This window comes from Chionomys nivalis, chromosome 10, assembly GCF_950005125.1.
Source record: "Chionomys nivalis chromosome 10, mChiNiv1.1, whole genome shotgun sequence".
In the NCBI taxonomy this organism is placed as follows: Eukaryota; Metazoa; Chordata; class Mammalia; order Rodentia; family Cricetidae; genus Chionomys; species Chionomys nivalis.
The window spans coordinates 52,065,609-52,086,291 of record NC_080095.1 but is presented as its reverse complement, the minus strand read 5'-3'; the positions used below and the strand labels follow the sequence as shown (position 1 = coordinate 52,086,291).

At 44.0% G+C, this 20,683-nt stretch overlaps 2 protein-coding genes across 3 annotated transcripts in view; both read right to left on the bottom strand.

Moving 5' to 3' along the window:
- Ccdc175 (coiled-coil domain containing 175) overlaps nt 1-4,777 on the bottom strand; it is a 53,322-nt gene extending 48,545 nt beyond the window's left edge. The window contains exons 1-3 of the mRNA XM_057782816.1: nt 4,618-4,777; nt 1,831-1,916; nt 170-281 (exon numbers count right to left, since the gene is read on the bottom strand). Of these exons, the coding sequence (XP_057638799.1) occupies nt 170-281; nt 1,831-1,916; nt 4,618-4,777 (358 nt within the window). The remainder of the gene's footprint in view (nt 1-169; nt 282-1,830; nt 1,917-4,617) is intronic.
- Nucleotides 4,778-13,432: 8,655 nt separating this feature from the next.
- Rtn1 (reticulon 1) overlaps nt 13,433-20,683 on the bottom strand; it is a 210,463-nt gene continuing 203,212 nt past the window's right edge. For both annotated transcript variants that reach the window (XM_057782258.1, XM_057782259.1), the window contains 3 exons: nt 20,275-20,321; nt 20,131-20,189; nt 13,433-14,241 (listed from right to left, as the gene is read on the bottom strand). In XM_057782258.1, coding sequence (XP_057638241.1) covers nt 14,199-14,241; nt 20,131-20,189; nt 20,275-20,321 — 149 coding nt within the window. In that variant the 3' untranslated portion in view covers nt 13,433-14,198. The remainder of the gene's footprint in view (nt 14,242-20,130; nt 20,190-20,274; nt 20,322-20,683) is intronic.

Genomic DNA, 20,683 nt, shown 5'->3' with positions numbered 1-20,683 from the left:
TAAATTTCTATAGAGTATATTGTGCCACTTAAAAATAAAATGGGGACTCACTGCCGATCACAATATTCACACCAGGTAATCTTCCTATGGCTGCTTATATAAGCACAACTATTAAACCCTTTTTTCCAAAGCCCTTGGGGTTCTCTTTGACACTGATGGCTGGAAGTACCTTCCAGCTCCCTGTTGATGCTGTTGGGCACAGTCTCCAGCAGAAAATAGAGTCTGCTCAGCTCCATACTTTCAATTTCCAGAAGCTCAACTGTTTTTTTTCTCATTTCTTCCTGAAAAAAAAAATTAGATTGCATTGTTAAAAAGGTAATGCATCAAAATAATATGTATTTCCTAAGAAAGGGTCTGTCTGTTTGGGGGTTGAAAGGCCATTTCCACCAGACCTCTCCTGCTGCTGGCTTTACGTGGCAGACGACAGGGAAAGATGACGATTTACAACCAGATTTTAATCTGCCACTGCTGAGTTATCTTTTAGTTTCTGCTGGTTTTCTTTTACTCAGAACGTTTTCCTTCTGGGTACCTGTTTCCTATATCCAGCTTTAATTCATTTAAATGGTAAGAGTCCAGCAAGAAGGGCAAAACTAAGGCCACTCACTAAAAATCAAATTTCCCTATAAATACTCATGTGGGAATAAAGAGAGCAATGCTTTTCCCCTTTAAAATATATGTATCCATGTACATGTGTACACCATGTATCGTGTATACCATGTATACATATGGTGCCAACAGAGGTCAAAAAAGAGCCCTGGATCCTGGAACTGGAGTCACGTACTACAATGTGGGTGCTGGGAACCAATCCTGGGTCCTCTGCAAGAGCAGCAAGTGCTCTTAACTGCTGAGCGTTTCTCCAGCCACCAGACTTTTTCATATCTATAAATCTAAACAGTCTTAAGAATGATGATTCATTTGCTTGCTTTAGGTACAAATGTATTTAAAGGAGGAGAAACACTCAAAGATCATCTTTTAGGTACAAATGTATTTAAAGGAGGAGAAACACTCAAAGATCATCTTTTACGTAAAGACACAGCTATTTTGTAACCTGAGAAACTTCTGTTGCATTTACCAACTGAAAGTCAGATTGCATAATTGCATACTCTAGCACGTGTAGTAGAGGGGTCTGCCGGGCTGCACGCTGGAACCTAAGAAGAAATTCTTCCTTTTCGACAATGATTTCCCAAAGCTCAGCGTCACGTCAGCTGCGGGGGAGAGGGCATGGTGGGTGGTGGCGTGCTGGCTAGTTTTACGTCAACTTAGCACAAGCTAGAGTTATCTGAAAGGAGGAAACCTCAGTTGAGAAAATGCCTTCATAAGATCAGGCTGAAGGACATTTTCTTACTAGTGTATTGTTTCTGCAAAAAATAAAATTCAATGTGGGTATCACCTGTACCCTGAAAGTAAGAGAATTAATTGTGAATATTTGAAGGTAGTGGAGTTGATGGTGGCTTTTATTTTTTATTTTTTTTTTTACTTCTGCTGATTTATTTTGTAAATTTTCTAGGAAGAACATGTATTACTTTTATAAATATTGGTTATTTTTTTAAAATAGAGGGATTTATGTCTGCTACTTGAAAGATTTGATCACTCAGGTATTAAGTGGAAGGGGACTAAATTCCTTAATTAGGCACAGTGAAAATCTTGACTTCTATACAAACCCATATTTAATAATTAATACTATTATTACATATTTTTTAAATATATAAAAATATTTAAATATTTTCTCTGTTCACCAATTTATGCACCTTGAGTAGAGTCACACATAAATTAAGGGTTAATGAAGGTATAAGTGAAAGTCTGAAAAATATCTTAAAGATAATACAGTACCAGTTTTTTGACAGCAACAATAATGTTCTTAAGGAAGGTTTTAACTTCTTCATTGCAAGTGAAATAGTCACCTTGCAGAGATTTTTCTGGAAAACAAAAGATTAGAATATTAAGATATCTAAGGGATTTATTCCAATCCTGCTTGGTTCAACCTTTATGATTTGGTTCAAATGCTGAACCTTATGCTATTTGAATGTCTATTGAACATTATGGATTTCCTTTGAATATGTTTCCTATTGCATAGTACCCTAACTTAGATATATGTTTTATTATCTTTAAGAAAAATCTCCCACTAAATTCATCTTTGTAGATATATCTAATGACAGGAAGAGATTTAAAATAGAGGAAATATCAATAAGCATTTACAAATGAGAAAAAGATCAGGTTCTGTAATATAGGTTTAAAGGGTTTCATATCTACACACACACACACACACACACACACATGTATATATGTGTATATATACAAAACAAAATTATGTTGTGTCAGAAGTACACACCAAATCACTTTAGTTAAAGAATCCCTCATGTCATGTACTTCAGTACAAAACTGCAAACTGTAGATGAGATTCCATATTTGTGACTGGGGAGGTGTGACAGTGTTTCCATTCCCCCTTTGTTCACTGGTGTACTCAAAGAGCTCTCCTTTTCCCACAGCCTCAGCAAATAGGGAGCTCTAGGAAGAGAACACAGTAGTGATTTCCATCTCTCGGTAGAGTGAACTGTAGCATCTGCCCTCAGTTCCAGGGAAGCTGAACTCTCCCGCAGAACTACGTTCTGTATAGTCAGACATGTTAAAGAGGCAAGAGTGCACTACAGTCCTTTCTTTGGTCTTTATGGAGTAAGTGACCACATACCTGTTATTGCTTTAGAATATTCTGGAGACTTATACACTTTCTAACTAACTCAGAGCAAGAAATATTTATGTTACTTTAGATAAAGTTTATTTATAAAAAATTTTAGTTGTTGCTCAGGTTGGTCTCCAGCTTGCTATGTAGCCGTGGATGACCCTGACCTTCCGATCTTGTTGTCTTCACCCTCACAAGTGCTGGGATTTCCACACCCAGATATAAGAAGTGTTAATGAAGTTTCTTCCTAAGAAAAAGAACCTAGGATGCTGTGACAGGCTGTCTTCCAGACGTGGCCACTGCACCTCCAAGCTCACTGCAGTTATGATCACTATGATCACCTATACACGACCTGCACAAGGTGGAGTCAGTAAGGCCAGGCAGTATTTTCTACATGTAACTCTAGTTGAGCTCAGTGGGAGGAGGAGAAGCAAAACAAAGAGGCAGAGAGGAAGTTTGGTGTTGGGAGGAGTGGGCGAGAGGAAGGAGGGATGGCTATGCTCAAGATAATGTGTATGCATGTACACAATTATCGAGGAAAAAATAGAAAATTTCTCGAGTCTCCAGATATTATTAGCATATGAAAAGTATTTGTGCATGATTAATAGGGTTGAATGAACACCCTGATCTAGAGATAAGCATGATGAGAACTCAAGGTTCAAGTTCTAACAATGACCTTTGGCTCCACGGGGGCAATTTGTGTCATTGATTATTAATATTTTTTTGTGGGAACACTTACCTCTGCTTTTCCTTGGAGAAGTGGGAAATTAAACTCAGTTCTCTAAGAAGGTGAAAGGGAAATCACTTAAACTGCAAGCCATCACAGAAATACTTGTTCCGAAGCAGCACAATGGCCATAGTCAAACAATTAGATGGTTTGCTCTTAGTGGTCTAAACGGCTTTTGCTCCCAACTAGAAATGCCTTTTGGGGACTAACATATTGAGAATTCTAACTGAATAAGCATCTTATTAGTTACTTTTGAATGGCTGTGGTCAAAATGCCTAATGGAAACAGCTTAGGGAAGGAGTTTTTTATTTTCACTCAGGGTTTAGAGGACTCCAGTCCATCATAGTGGGGAAGGCACCACAGATCACCACAGCCAGTGTGTAGGAAAGCTGTTCCCTGGAAGCAGAGGGCTTGTTAAGATCTTTAAAGACCACTCCCAGCCGGGTGGTGGTGGTGGTGCATGCCTTTAATTCCAGCACTTAGGAAGCGGATCTCTGTGAGTTCGGGGCCAGCCTGGTCTACAAGAGCTAGTTCCAGGACAGGCTCCAAAGCTACAGAGAAACTTGGTCTCGAAAAAACAAAAGAACAAAACAAAGAAGCAAAACAACAACAACAACAAAACAAAAACAAAAAACAAAGTCCATTCCCATCCTGCTCAGTGACAGACTTCTCTCCGCTGAACCCCGCCCTCTAAAGCGTCCCCAGCCTCCTACAAACAGCCCCACTAGCCAGGAAACAAGTATCCGTATTATGATCCCGTGGGAGACAGATCAGAGCCAAAGCGTGCCACGTGTGTTAGCCTGTCACACACACAAGATCAATTTTGATCCAAGTCTCCCAAACACTGTCTTTTATCTAATTTTCTTTGCCTAATACAACAGGTGCCCCTTAAACATTCCTTCTTCTACGTGTCTTTTAAAGTTTCCAGTTTTCCACCGTAAAGGATGGCGGGAGAAAAAAAAAAAAACGCATGAAAGAAAGGAGAGAGGAGCGGGCTGAAGTGGAAATCAGATACTCTGCTCCAGGTCGATGACCTGGGACACCCAATGGTTATATTCATCCTTCACCCTACAGCGCTTGAGCAGGCGCGCTGAACACTTATCTCCCCCACTAAGAGGAACTGTTGTAGTGTCTGCCCAGGCTCCTGTCAAGCGCCGAGCGGGCCACCATCTCCAAGGAGGACATGACTCCTGGTGTCTCTAGAACTTCTCACCCACAACTAAGAGCTGCTCTAACGCGGCGGCCGCTACGGACGAGCCCAGAGTGGCGGGGAAGCTGCATATCTCCAGGGAGAGGCTGGTGGAGACGGAAGCCGGCTGCTTCACTTTCTCGCTGACAAACCCCTTGTCGGGGGTCCAGGAGCGTAGGGCCATCTTGCTGGGATTAGCACTGGCGAAGGCAGAGGAACCGGTTGCCAGGGGCAACGATGACGCTAACGTCTCCGGGCGCCCCCTTGTGGCCCCCATCGGTGGTAGGCATCTCCTTTGGTTCTCTACCACCAAAGCCTAAGTGATTCTGGTTAAATGACTGATTCTTCAGCTTTTGGTCGTGTTACATTTCTGACACTTTCCTTACACACTGCATCTGGGAACAACAAGAACCACGTTTGAACGCCTCGGGCCTCTCCATATAGCAGCTCTCTTAACCTACTAGGTGACTTCATGTGGCAGTCTTTTTATTCGGAGGAGAAAACTGAGGCTTGAGTGCTTAAGTGAATTTCTGAGGCCACAGGAAGACAACACTGGGCCCATTGAATACTGCACTAGGTTTTTACCCTCCCAGGACTGTTTATGAACACATTTTGCCTTGAACCATAATTCTTTTTATCCTTATGTGAACTATTTGATGACAGGGACACGTGACTGATCAGGCGCGGTGTTGTGTGTGGTCAGCTCTGCCTGTCTAGAGACAAGCAAGACGGTTTAAGCGCCCTTCCTAAGGTTTCTTTTCAGCTGTTGGAACTGAAGTCGTACTGATTGGAATATCATTAGCTGTCAACTATGTGGTGCTTTATGTTTTGGAACCTGTTTTGAATACATTCCCTCCAGTGACCCATTTAACCATTGTTAGCCTTTGGGGTGGGTGTCTGGACCCACTTTCTAGGGGAGGACCCTGGGTCTGCCTTCTGCCATCATGCTACCACATCCAGAGAAGGCCTCCAGCCGAATCAGTTCCAGAATCTAGATGGTCTTCATCCAGGAGAGTCTTATCCTGACTCTGGGCACTGTCTTGGGTCCTCTCCTTTTGCTAGATTTAGTCTAATTATATTCAGATCAGTTCTTGCCTCTGTATTATACCCTCTTTGATGGATACAAGAAGGCCGGTTTCCAAACCCTCTTGTGATCTTGGCTTTCTGAGTAAGTTCAACCAATAGGAGACACTAGGCAGAGATTGGGAGGTGGGAAAGCCATTCTGTTTCTGTTTAGAGGGAGAGTGTTTCCAGCCTTGAAGGACCTCAGGTCGGAGGTTTGGAACCTGAGAGTTTGAAGGAGATGATTGCAGAACTCCAGAAGTTTCCAGATGCTCAGTAGAAAATATGGGGACCTGAGTACCACACAGGGTCTTGGTGGTGGGCATGTGAGGACCACACAGGGTCGTGGTGGTGGGTGTGTTAGTACCACGCAGGGTCCTGGTGATGGACATGTGTCTACCACACAGGGTCCTGGTGGTGGGCGTGTGAGTACCACACAGGGTCCTGGTGGTGGGGAGCCACACCTGCTGCTCTTGCCTGCGGAGTGCTTCACCTCCTTGCAAAACAGCCGCTTCCATGACTGCCTCACAGCTCTGTGGGGTACTTATTATCATTCTTTTTGGAAAAAGAAAATTACATTAATATTAGCATGTGGCTAATGAGAGAGGAAGTGGGATTCCTCTTCATAGTGAGCATGAGGCTCACTATACATGCACTGGGAAGGGCCTTCCTTGAGTTCAAACCAAGAGGGTGAATTTCCTGCCGCAGTCAGAGCTGAGGTGGTTGCCTCCGTGGGGAAAGTGGAAGCCAATGGGGAAAGTGGAAGCCGCTCCCCACCTGCAGTGCGGCAGAGGTAACACTTTCACAGTCGAATAAAGCGTCAGTTACAGGATTAGGACTTTGGTACACTTACCCAGTAACCAGAAATTAAACTGGGCAGGAAGCAGCCAGTGCTCCAGGAGCAGCAATCCCTCACCTTTCCGCTCTCCAAAGTCACTCGTGAGCCAGGCGGCATCCTCCCCAGAGAGGTCAGCAATGGTATTTTAAACAGTCTCTTGCCAGCCTCACAAACATTTCCAACACGCAGGTTCTTTAAGTATAAAGGATTCTCCATTTTCTTTATTTCTTATTTCCTCTTAATTCTTATTCTTAAAATGGGTACCAGATTAGATTTTTCATACGAAGGTGACTCAGCAAAATATAAAGTAAACTTCCCACTTGACTTTAAAAATCTCTTCTTAAAATGTACAAAATGCCAGGAAACACAGGATGACCTCCATATGTGAATGCAATTGACTGCTTCTGGAGCTCCCTTGGGAGAGTGGAAACACAAACAATCCTGGCTCCCACTCCTTCCCACCCCCAGGAGCCTTCTTCCTCAGTCAGCTCCCTGTTCACAATGTCAGCCATGGTTTCCTCTGCTTGCTCTGCTTAAATCTGTGCCTCACCCTCCCTTCCTTACCACATGCTGTGGTTTAGATATGGCTTGACCTCCAGGGATTTCCCCAGCAGAGATTTGGCTTCTGTGTGGTGGAAATGAAGAGGCAAGTCTTTTAGTAAGAGGGGCCCTTGGCAAGGTGGCAAGATAGGTCATCCCCTCCTTCCTGGCGATGAGATGTTCCCCTCTCGTGCTTCTGCCGTGGTAGGGACATGTGCCACGATGTGATAGTCGAGAATACCTGCCCTCAATGTGACTGTGCTGTGTGGACTCTGGGCCTGCAAAGCAGACCTCTGTCATCATGAATACCCAGCCTTGGGTATTTCATTCTAGCAATGAAAAGTAGGCAAGCACAGACATCTTTTAAAAGAGTGGTCTACATCGTGGCTAGGGTGCATCCCTTCACCTTGAACCTAAATTGCCTCTTCTTCATCTTCATTGTGTGTCTGTACACATGGCTACAGAGGTCAGTGGTTAACACTGGGTATCTTCCCATTTGCTTTTGTCTTTATTTTTAAAGACAGGTTTCTCACTGAACCTGGAGCTTGTCAGTTCAGCTAGACTTGGTTGGCTGGCAAGCCTCGGGGAACCTCCTGCCTGTTTCCCCTGCACTGTGATTACAAGTGTGTGTCATTAGCCTGGCTTTTCCACACAGGTGACCAGGATCAAACTTGATGTAATAGATGCTCGTATTGGTTAGGGTTCTCTAGATGGACAGAACCAGTAAAATGAATATATACATATGTGTGTATAAAATTTATTAAATCAGTTTATGTGGAAAGAGTAACAACAATTGGATCACACTGAAGAGTTTGAGAAACCCGTGGTTGCTCAGTTTAGGAGGTTAGGTTCTGCCACAGTCCCAATCTGGTATAGAAAACCTGGAGGTTTCCAAGATAGCTACCAATCCTCGGTTGATGATGGAAACCCAGAAATGCTGGATCTAGGGAAGCCGCAGCAATAGCATAACCATCACCACTACCATCACCACCACCACCATAACCATTGTCACCATCATCACCACCTTTACCACCACCACCATCATTACCACATCACCACCACCACCACCACAATCATCACTACCACCATTATCACCATTATCAACACCACCACCATCATCACGATCATCATCATCCACCGCTGCCACCACCACCACCATCATTACCATCATCATCATCTTCAGCAGCAGCAGCACCACCACCACCACCACCGCCACCACCACCACCTCCACCACCTCCGCCACCGCCACCACCACCGCCACCGCCACCACCACCTCCACCGCCACCTCCACCACCACCACCACCGACACCACCACCTCCAACACCACCACCACCACCACCACCACCACCACCACCACCACCACCACCACCACCACCTCCACCTCCACCACCTCCACCATCAGTGGCAGTAGCAGTAGTATCAGTAGTGGTAAATCAGCTGAGACAGGGAGTCCAGACAAGGAAAGGGCGTGTTCTTTTCTCTTTGGGCTGCAGCCAGAAGGTGTTGTCCACACCTGGAGCGGGCCTTCCCCAATTATTTATGGCAATCACAATAGCTCCACAGTGGAGGCTTCCTGGTTGGGTGACTCTAATTTGTGGCAAGCTGATGTTAAGCTAGTCATCACAACGCTTAACATATTGTTAAAGAGATGATAGAAAATTTCCTATATGTGTAATTTTTTAAAGACACAGAGTTCAAAAGCTGCAGTTTGGGTTTTATTAGAAAGGGGGAAACACATGCAAAAAAAGTTATCTCTTCAGGATCGACCACACTGATTTATTTCTAAGCCAGTGTCCCAGTCAGGGTTCCTATGCCTGTGATGAAACTCCATGACCAAAACAATTTGGGGAGGGAAGGTTTATTAGGCTCATAGTTCCACTTCTTAGTCCAGTACTGAAGGAATTCAGGACAAGAACTCAAATGGGGCAGGAACCAGGAGGCAGGAGCTGATGCAGAGGCCATGGAGGGGTACTGTTACTGGCTTGATTCCCATGGCTTGCTCAGCCTGCTTTCCTATAGAACCCAGGACCACTAGCAGCACCCACAATGGGCTGGGTCCTCCCCCATAAATCCCGAATTAAGAAAATGCCCTACATTGGCATCTTAAGGAGATATTTTCTCAATTGAGGATCCCTGATCTCAGATGACTTTAGCTTGTGTCAAGTTGACATAAACTATGCAGCACAGAAAATATGGAGGCGAAAAGTGATGGGTCACAATTGTAATCAGCCCTTGGGAGGCTGAGGCAGGAAGACTGTGAATTTGAGGCCAGTTTGGGATAACAGAGTAAAGCCCAGTCTCCAAAAAAATCATTATAGCCATTAATTTAAAAAAAAAAAAGAAAACCCACTAAACCGGTAGTTAAAAGCTGGCATTCTAAGACCCAATGGACTTCTCAGAATCATCTTAAACTGTAGATAAAATTTGAGTCTGTGAGTTAATTGTTACACCAAAATTATTACTTCATGAGCATTTGGAACTCTTCGCCTGATTTCAGGTTATGAGAATGAATCCTCTGCTCTGTGGGATAATGGGCATCTAGAATTAATGAATGACGTCATCATGATCTCCCTGCTCTGGTTTCTTTTTCTGTTGCTGTGTGGATGTGTGTTCTAGACCAGGGGGACTGTGCATAGAAAATTAAGCCATTACATAAAACTCCTTAAGATTTGCACTTTCCCGTCTCTGTTCACAGCAGGATTGTTATGTAACAGTCACATTCAACCCTCTTTGGCTGGGAAGGTCCAAATGGGAAAACTGCTTGGGAAAAAACCCTGCAGTTAAACCCGTAGACTCTCTGACGCTCTTCCGATAAATGCCCACCAAATGTTCATATATGCTAGTGGGTTTCTCCTGCAGCAGTCTTGCTGAGGAAACATGGTTCCCCACCTGAAGAGACTTCAGGAGAGGAAAGGTTTCGTGCACAGAACCCACCCTACAAATCAGGACGGCCCTCTGAGGACTTGCTTTAACTTTGACCAGCTGTGCGAACACAGTGCTTCAGTTTCCCCATATCATGAAAGTAAAATAGGCCTGGGAATCCTGCAGGATTTTGAAATTTTAGTTAGAGATGTTTATAAAGAGCACACTCTACACAGGGCCTGGCTGGAAGACACTATCCTAAGAATTTTCATCTCAATAGCCTCAAAATCACCTTCCTGACTCACGAATGAGGCATGAAGCTTGGATAATAATTTAGATGTACCCTGTAGAACACCCAACTTATAGATTAAGGAATAAAATTAAAATATCTCCTAGAGAGAGAGAGAGAGAGAGAGAAAGAGAGAGAGAGAGAGAGAGAGAGAGAGAGAGAGAGAGAGAGAACAGAAAAAAGGTAGAGACATTTTGATCAAGAAAAACTGAAAGAAAGACCAGGAGGAAATACTTGTTCAGGGACATTCTTCCCAGTGACAGGCTTAAGTTGGGAAGTCAGATGGGCTAGCTTAAATAGCCTACCATAATGTGCATATACCATAATGTTCACATACCAGAATGTACACGTTGTCATCATGGAGAGCTGCATGTTTTGTTGGGGACATGTTCCATGCCATTACATACAATGGCTGTTCTTTCCTACCCAGAGAAGCGTGAAGAGCACAAGCTGTATTATAAAGAACAGAAAGTCAGACAAGATAAATTGGTCCTGGGGATATTATCTGGTGGCAAATTTTCCTGTAACTTTAGGGCACTTGGGCATAGACATTGGACAGAATGTTCATTGTAGAGTTTCTGGAACATCTGATGAATGCCACATGAGAAAATGCCTACCTCACAGTGGCTTCCCTCTGGAGGCTTCATGTGCTGTGGTAATTTGTCCTTTGGGGAATCCGCATGCCAAGGCTTCGTGTTTGCCTCTGATGTGTTTCAAAAACAAGAGAATGGTAAACCAGAAGCCCTGACAAGGGTGCACTCAGGAGAGGAGGGAAGGAAACATCACCAAATTCAGCTAAACTTGAAGTTTCTAAATAATCTTTTGAGTATAGCGCCCAAAAAGATTCTCATGACAGAATGGGCAAAGGTACACCTTGCTGGGCTTTCTTCCTGACCTGCCGTGAGAACTTCCTGCTCCCTCCTCTGAAGAGGAGCACCGTTTGGCAGTGGGTGGGCAGAAATCATAGCCAGCTTTACTCTAGCTGTGGTCAAAGAAGAGCATCAGTAATAAAAATGACCAAGTGATCTTTATTCAAATGATGTTTCTCAGTTGCATTACAGCTTATCGATGGGATGTGGGTGTGACTGAATATTCTGCCCTCCCCATTTAAATATGAACTGTATCATATCCCACCACCTTTACTGTTGGGATGATCCATGAAGCAGACCACGCCCATCCACTTAGCTCCTCCAGAGGCAGTTAAGGCTTTCTATGGTTCACAGCCAGAAAGGAGAATTGTCTCGGTTACAGAATTGTCTCGTTTACTCTGGGTTCCCTGGTGGGTCTCTTTTCTGTCGTCTTCTTACCTGTCTGCTGGCTCGCCACACTATCTCTACCCCCTCCAGTATCATCTTGGCTAATGTTTCCTGTATATTGCAGCACGTGGAGCGCCCAAAGTCCCACCTAATCTTAAGTCACTTCTCTGAGCCTGTCTTTCCCCTCAGGCACCTTCTCCACCTCTGCCACCAATTGGGATCCCTAATTAGATCCTCCCGTTAAGGTGGGAAGGAATTCTAGAACAACTGGAGAAACAAAACAGGTGATACTGATGGCCAGTTCTGCCCAAGAAAAACATCTCTAAGAAACCATGTTCTCAAAGGCTTAAGATTGGAAGCCTACAGAAAGACTCAATCCTTTTATTTATGAATGTATATTTTGTTTTTTTCTTTGGGTATTGGAGGTTGAAGCCAGGTCCTCACACAGGTGAACACAGGTTCTGTGACTGAACTATACAAGCTTAGCCCCAAACCCTCCTCTTCTGTTATCACTAAATGTTAAAAAATAAACAGGCACCAATTTAAGCTTATTATCTTCCCTCCCTAAGGCAGTTCTGGACTTGTCATCTAGAAAATGGTAATATTCTCTTGCTCAGCTGGTATTAGAAAGTTCTGAGGTTAGGGTAAGGCTAGTGACTTGCCTAGGGTGTGAAATATAAGCAGGCAGTCACTCTTCATCAAATTAATCACCAACTTCAGCCAGTGTCTTGCCTAGGGTGTGAAATATAAGCAGGCAGTCACTCTTCATCAAATTAATCACCAACTTCAGTCAAACCACTTTCTGCATTACTTCTAAGCTGCACCCTTACACCCTGGGTGATTGACATAGTAGTTAGTTAGGAGATAGGAACGCTGAGCCCCTCCTTTCCTTTGTTACCATGGCTCCATTGGTACCTGTGTGTGTTAGAACTGGGTAACAGTGGTCTCCTATATTCTTCTAATCTCCATTATCTGGTGTCACCACTGTGTTCGTGTGACTCAGACTTAAAGCCTAAAGTCCCAAATCCTTCATTACTTTGGCATCAGCTTCCCAAAAGCACCTCCCACCCAGCCTGGCTTTAATGCGCACTGTTTTCTGCACAGGCCATGCTCGGTCTCATCTCGATTCCTTCGGGATGTCCTTCCTTCATTCTGGTGACGCTCGAAACCCAGCCATGCAGTTCTGCTTCCCTGAGCATGGCTCTCTGGGTTGGAGCTTGCATGTATGGCAGCTCTGACTTCACGCCATCCTTGGTCTAGTTAGCAGTTACACATAGGCAGTGTCCTTCTGTCCCTAAATCCGAGATGCCAGCTTCATGACATCAAGCAGCTTGTGTGGGTTTTATGCCACTTTGCTAACTACTTCTTAGCCCCAACTGTGATGCTCACGGGCAGCTTTTCACACACCATATCACCTTGCTTTTTCCCGTCGGTACTTCCTTCAACCGCTGCTGTTGCATCTCTTCCTCTTTGACTTCTGATTCCAACTAGGAAGGGGGACTGCCAAGCATCTAGGACTAGGAGCACACTTGCCTAGCAGTAACTCTGGGTTCCACCTCAGTACCCCATAAGCCAGACACGATGCCACTCACCTGCCATCTGAGCACTTGGTAGATAGGAGCCAGAGGATCAGGAGGCCTTCTTATAATAAACTGAGACCAACCTGGGCTACGTGAAACCCTGTCCCCTCTCCCCCAAATGTGCCAATGAATCTCTACAAGACGCTGAGTTTGGAAAACTTAGCACGATGGGAGGGTGACTGTGGCCTTTGACATTGCGCTGTGTACACAGCAGGGTCTCACGGTGATTGCTTTAACTAGCACAACAAAGCTGTAGCCCCAGCTGGGGCTTGGACCCTGTAGTTCTGGAGATGGGGGCGAGTGGAACACTTGACCTCAGCCCTCCCGGCTCATTGTCAAGTAATGTCCTCTTTATGTCTTTTCCGGCGTGTGTGTTTTCCAGCAAGATCACCACAAGACAGGGAGAAATGTCTACATTTAGTCACATTTATTGATGCATTCAGTATCAAGTACATAAGTGCAAATATCCAGAGTCCATGACGAAGTCCACTAGGAACTACAGAGAAAGTAATACAAATCGTAATAAAGTCGACATGCTGGCACCTTTCAGTTACCATACATGTAAATCAGCACAGCACAGCCATCCCATACAAGAAAAGTATTGTGTGTTCATTTTAGATTTATTCTTAATTTAATCATTTTACGTGATACAAAACTGATTACCATATGTATGGTCAACTGCTTTATATTATTTATTTATGTTGTGTGTGTTGGAAAAATGCTAAAACATTGGCCTACGGTTCTATATAGTGTTATTAAAGATGAATCCAACCAGCAACCCAAGGACATGATAAGCGATTGCCACTATTGTGTCAGCGCACTTGGCAAGAAAGGCCTAGCCACGGGGACGGTAGAAGCTACGGAAGCATTGCAGAGAGAACATCAAGGAAGGAAGGAAGGAAGGACGTGGGCTCGCAACATCATGCACTTTTCTTTTTTAGCAACACAAAATTAAAAATCACATCTAACACACTTTTCTCTATACTTCAGTGCTCGACATAAGGGATTCAAATCTCCTAAGAGTACAGGAAGAGCCTGAAAACGCCTGTCGGAAAGGTTGCCGCTAAGATTATGATACTGGGAAAGGGGAAACAATCAATCTGCAGTCACGAGTAAGAAGAGAGCTGTTACCACTTCAGACGCCCCCTTTTGTGTCCAGCTTCTCCTGGGATAGCCATCTACTCGGTGTGCCTCTTGGCGCCAGGGATTTTAGCCTGGATCCTAAAAAGGCAAAAACCAAAGGGTTACATTGCAAACGGTATACACAACATCATTTTATGTATTCATTATTGTGGCTTTACTAGCTGAGTCACCCAATTGTAAGGTTATTCTAGAAAAACATAGTGTTATATGCGGGTCTCTACAAACACTTATGAAACAATAAAAAGGAAGTGAAAATTGGATGGTGCCCAGACAAGGGAGCTGCATTCTTTAGCACAACTTTTTAGTAGATGGGACGGCCAAGGTGACTTCGTTCATGAGAAGTTGAGTCTTGTGTAGAGATAGAAGACTTCCTTAGGGGACTTCTGTAGAGAAGTTGTGATAGAGTCACCATGGGTCACTCAATCGTGGGCACTTCTGGAAGAGGAGGGTGTAATGACTATACCAGAAAGACTAGAGTGAACTGAGGTGGTTTCTGGCAATGGATTCTCTTCACCTACATGTGACCAAATACTCAGAAGTGGAGTCAAGCCTGGGTCTTTGTCCTAACTATTGCTGCTCATTCATCGAATGAACCTTCTTCACAGTTCAGAGAGCCATCTTCATGTGTGTGTGTGTCTGTGTGTCTGTCTGTCTGCCTGTAGTGCATACATATGTATGTGGAGACAAGGGCCCAATTTCTGGTGACGAGTTCCACTTTGCCTTTTGAGACAGGACTGTCACTGGCCTGAGGCCTGCAGATTAAGCTGATCTGGGTGGTGAATCCTAGGGCTCTGCCTGGCTTCTGCATCTCTAGCACTGGATTAGAAATGCTCACTACCGTGCCTGATTTCTTAAATGTAGGTTTTTTTTTTTACTCTTGAGAACCAAATAATTAACTGACTGAGCTACTTCCTTGAAAATTATCTTTAACATGTGCATCACCAGATATTGCCAAGGCAATAAAACTCTGTAATGCAGCCACGGTATCTGTTAGCATTTTAGGATGGCATCGCTCTGTAAGGTTTTTGTTTATTAATCTTATGAGTTTGTTTATTAGTCTTATGAGGTCAGCTTGCAGACTAGAACTGTCATCTTCTCTGCACTAGGCAACCTTCAACGTTCTAGGATTTAGTGTTCTACAGAGGAACAAAGTAATTTTGGGGCGTTTTCCTGCTCATCAGTGTGGAAGAGGGTGAAATAGGCGAGGAGACAAGAAGTTCAGATGGTGATAAATGTTATAAAACAATGTGGTAGGAAATGAAGGGGAGCTATGGGGAGGCGGGTGGAGCCCACGTTAGAAGTACTGAGCTGAGAAACAGATGCCCCAAACCCAGGCAGGAGCCAACAGGCTGAGAGCTGGTGGTTTCAGGCAGAAAATACAGCAAGTACAGAGGCCCATAAGGAGCTTAGATGTGGAGGTGGCAGGTCCAAAAAGCAGGTGGTAATGGTGTTAGTATTTAGGGCTAGGACGTTATCTAGATTCTGTTCTAGATAATGGGAAGTCATGAATGGCAGGGGGAGGATGCCACCTGATTCATATTTTTAAAAGAATCCTGATGGTCCCCGTGTGGAAAATAAAAGGGCAGATGAGGATGGAAGCAATAATGGAGTCGGGGAAAGCTGTAGAGGTACAGGTGCCAGGGGGTAGCGGCCAGGATCAAGCGGTAGACATGAAACAGGCGGGTCGACAGTCTGAGGTTTAATTTGGAGATGGCACTGCAAGGATCTGTGGATAGACTGAATGCTGTGTGGGCAGAGCACAAAGGGAGAGTAAGGTAGACTGCTTGGCTTATGGTATGAGCAATGATGACCATGATAATGGCATCTATCAAGATGCCGAGGACAGAAGCCAACCAGACGCCGAGGTCCAGCTCAAAACATTTGGCCATGTGAATCTTAAATGTCTATGGGATGTATAAGAGGAAAACATCTAATAAGCAGACGGACAGAAGTGAGTCTCAGCACAGGAGGTCTGGGATGAAGACACAGTACAGAGCCTGTACTGGTTGGTTTTGTGTCAACCTGATACAAGCTAGAATCCTCAGGGAAAAAGGAGCCTCAGCTGAGAAAAAGCCTCCATGAGATTCAGCTATAAAGTATCTTTTCAATTAGTGATCAACAAGGGAAGGCTCAGCCTGCTGTGGGTGGTGCCATCTCTGGGCTGATTGTCCTAGGTTCTCTAATAAAGCAGACTCACCAAGCCAGTAAGCAGCACCCCTCCATGACCTCAGCATCAGTTCCTGCCCCCAGGTCCTGCCCAGTTTGAATTCCTATCCTGACTTCCTTCGGTGATGAACAGCAATGCTGAAGTGTAAGCTGAATAAACCTTTCCTCCCCAACTTGCTTTTTGGTCATGGTGTTTTGCCACAGCAAGAGAAACCCTAACTAAGACAGAGCCCTAGATCTGGAGATAGCTTTTGAAGCTATAGGACCAGATGAGCGGTGGGTGGGAAGAGGAGGAGCTGAGGAAAACTTAAGTAACAGTGGTCAACTGATTTCTGCTTGGAGATGTAAATGACTCTCAGAGAAATCAGTGCTCCATAAGGCACTGATGTCCTTGCTAAACAGCTTTAATTATTGCTACTCTCTCTCCTCCTGTTTCACAGGAATCCAAAGAGCTGGAATTTCCACTCATTTTTAGGAATGAAGGAAGGGAGGGAGGGAGAGAGGGAGGGAGGGAGGGAGGGAGAGAGGGAGGGAGGAAGGGAGGGAGGGAGGGAGGGAGATACCCAACCATTCCTTCACAGAGCCAGACCTCCAGATTCTTGAAGATGGCTACCGTATCCTTTCAAGGGTAATCACATGAATGATGTTGGTCTCCACTGGTCACCATTGCCAGATTGCCAATACCTTGGTACCCGGCACATCTTTGTGGCATTACTCCAGTGTGTCAGTGCATCTTTTAAAAATGGCCAATTCACCACATATGTTGTGGTGTGGCTACTCAAGAGGCTGAGGCAGAGGCAGAGGGTTGTATGTTCAAGTCCTGCCCTTGCAATTTAGACAGAGTCTGTCTCAAAATCAAAAATAGAAAGAGGAGTGGGGCGGGAGCTCAGAGATAGAACTGACATGAGTGAGGCCTGGGGTCTAAACTTGCACCCATTTTTTAAAAGAGATTCCTCAGCACAGCACTGACCCATGCTTGACTAGGACTGATGAATCAATCCCCACACCCCATTTCTGCACCGGCACCCACCCTGTTCTCTATTTGTAAAGGAGGCTTTGGGGAAATCCAAACACGGGACTTTACTTCTCTTGCTTGTTTATTTTTCTCACTTAGTTTAGCATTGAAACTTAGTCAAGATCTCCGGGTTTATTTTGAATCTTGAGCTAGACCTCTTCCGAATTTGCTTTTACTCCAAGCTTCATGCCACCCAGAGTGTTGGCATACATCTTTGATTTATCTCTCCACAGTCGTGAGAAGTAATAAGACTGAAGGTGGGGGCTGGAGAGATGGCTTAGAGGTTAAGAGCATTGCCTGTTCTTCCAAAGGTTTTGAGTTCAATTCCCAGCAACCACATGGTGGCTCACAACCATCTGTAATGGGGTCTTGCTGCCCTCTTCTGGCCTTCAGGAATACACACAGACAGAATATTGTACAAAGCACTGATTTCTCTGAGAGTCATTTACATCTCCCTATAGGGTCAGGAGGGTTACAGCCACTATAGGGTCAGTTGGGTTACAGGCCCTATAGGGTCAGGAGGGTTACAGCCCCTATAGGGTCAGGTGGGTTACAGCTTCTATAGGTCAGGCAGGTTACAGCCCCTATAGAGTCAGGTGGGTTACAGTCTAGGTGGCTATAAATGCCTGCAGGTGTGTGTTCAAGATCTCTGGGTGTTATCTAATAAACCCATGACTGGAACTCCCTGCCTACTGAAACTGAGTATGAGGTGTCCTAGTTTTCGGCTGAGAACAAATGTCCATTTTCAAAGAAAATGTGGGCTCTCAGAATGTTGCCACTAAATGAAGAAAGGTTATGGATTCCTCTAACCATGGTTGTTCTGATTTCGTGAAGTCAATTTTCTCGTGTTCTGACGTAAAATCAAATGGAGATATATAGTAAAGATGACAACACCTTATCCACTATCTTGGGAGACATGCTGTTTTCATAGCCTTGATTTCAACTATAATTTAACAATTATACTTCATATATTTGTATATACATTATATTTAATTTCTGCCATTTTAATTTCCCTTATTTTAGCTCTCCAGTGTCCAATCAATCAGTGTGAACTGTGATAGCCTCTGGGTTGACAGCCACATTTCTGGTCTCGCCACTCCAATTCTCTCACTAGATTGTGATTTCCACACACTGCAATTCCAATGTCATCAGCCCGCTACTTAGAAGCACCGAAAGCTGTTTTGTGTCGGGTTGAGATCAGAGTGCAGTGTCTTTCTTCGTATCACCCTCTGGATGAACGCTTATCCACATTCCACGGTCCAGGCCGAATGGCATCCGTCACCCACTCTCAGGAAGAACTACTATTTCCTTACTGTTCTGACATTAGAATTTCACACAGTTCTCTTGTAGTGCTTATATAGCTCATAATTATTTCTTTATAATTTCATTTGTACCAAGAGCCTGAGAACTTCTGTCCAGTTGAAATCAATCATCTTCATGCCTTCTGTGTCACCTCAGCAAAACAAGTAACATTCTCTTTAGACTAAGTATCCAACCCCCACCCCCACCAACAAAAGAAATAGATGTGATTTCCTCAAAACTTCTAGTTCCAGTTTCCAAATTCCCACTCTGGCTTTCTGGTGCTAGATGTTCTAGCATAGCCCTAGCTTTCCAAGCGGAGTCTCCACCTCGGAACTGATTCTAGGCTAAGAGCCACCACTTTGCATACTATGCCATTCTGTCATTTCTTCACATCTTTATCTGTTGATTTTCACTACGCTGGCTATGCAGCTTCTGTGGGTTCCGGGCGATGTTTTCAGGCATCGTGCATCGTGCTGAGAATTGCTACACCTACAGACTGAGTGTGGAACCCGACAGAGATCTGCATGGCTTTAAGGGGAAGAGTAGAAACAGGGCACAGTGAAAGTCAAACTATCCTATGCATCAAGAGAAAACGGCAGCTGCTGGCCTGAGATGCAGGGCAGGAGGACGTAGAAGGAGATTGCATATAGCCTCAGTCTAGCCATTGCCTAGGACCAGACACATAATTATTTGATTACTAAATGGAGTTGATACTGACAAACTCCAGTCCTTTATGACACAAATCTGTAGCTGAAGAAGAGTTCAAATTTTACTTAAAATTTTTTTTGACTAACAATGAAACACAATTATCACTCTAGGTGACAATAAACCTAAAAACACAAAGGTTTTTAGGGAAATCACTAAGCCAACTGATCATGTTAGCAGTGGACGCGTAAGCCTGGTATCTTTATCTCTAAAATGTCTTATAGGCAGCTCCATAAAGCAGGGTCTGTTAGAGGCAGAAAGCTAAAAAGCAGTGGTGTGACCCAAATACAAACTTGTGGTGTTTAAAAAGTGTAACAAAAATATTTAGGAAACAAACTATTCATGCATTCTAAAGTTTTAAAAGTAATTTACTGGTTTAAAATTAGTAGTGTGCACTGTCCAGGAGACTGAAGTGTTCATTAAGTGTGTTCAGTGTGACCGTTCATTTAGCCTTTTCTGAATCAGACTTCCCTCCTTTTCCCTGCCATCTTGCTCTTGAACATGGGCCAGCCCTTGGGGAGAGCTTAGTATTACTAACTTGTTAAAATATTCTCATTATGTGTGGTACCTGAAATAAACCATTGACAGTTTTATTTGAGGGTTTGAAAATTATACTCATTTCTGAAATAATATAATTGAGATGAGAATGAATGTACGACTCAAAGGAATAAAATATAACAACCTATTATTTTGCTTTCTCTAAATTACATCTAACGAATCCACTCCCGTGCCTGCTTCAGACCGTGATTCCTTTTTGCAAACTCTACCATGGAACTTACTTTGCCACGACGGTGTTTATGTGAGTCCTCACAAGTCCCAGATATTGGTCAATCTGTGCCTATAGAGAGAAGAAAATCGTGAGCACACCCGAAGACTGTGAGGCCAAAATGTCACACGAATATCTGACTCCACGTACAACTCACCTGGTGCTTAACATACACCACGGGTAGAGTAAACATCGAAACCACAGCTGGGGTAAAAACAAAACAAAGCAAACACACATTAGAACTCCGAAACTAGCAACAGAAACAAGCTTATAGACACATTTTTCATACTCATGAAACTGGAGCATTCTTGGGAAAAAAAAAGAGCACCGTAGATAAAAGATGGCGGAGCAATGCGCAAGAAAAATCAACGGCAGAGCCCTCTGTAGTGGATATAGTAGATATATCATTTTTCCTAGAACGAGGGTGCAATGTGCCCTTTCAAGATGACAACTGATTCACCCATAGTTGCCACTGTAGATGTATATATACTAGAAGGCAATTTAGTGATATGGCTGGGGGTAGGGGGGAGCACAATTAAAAATCCATTATTATCCTGATGATGGTG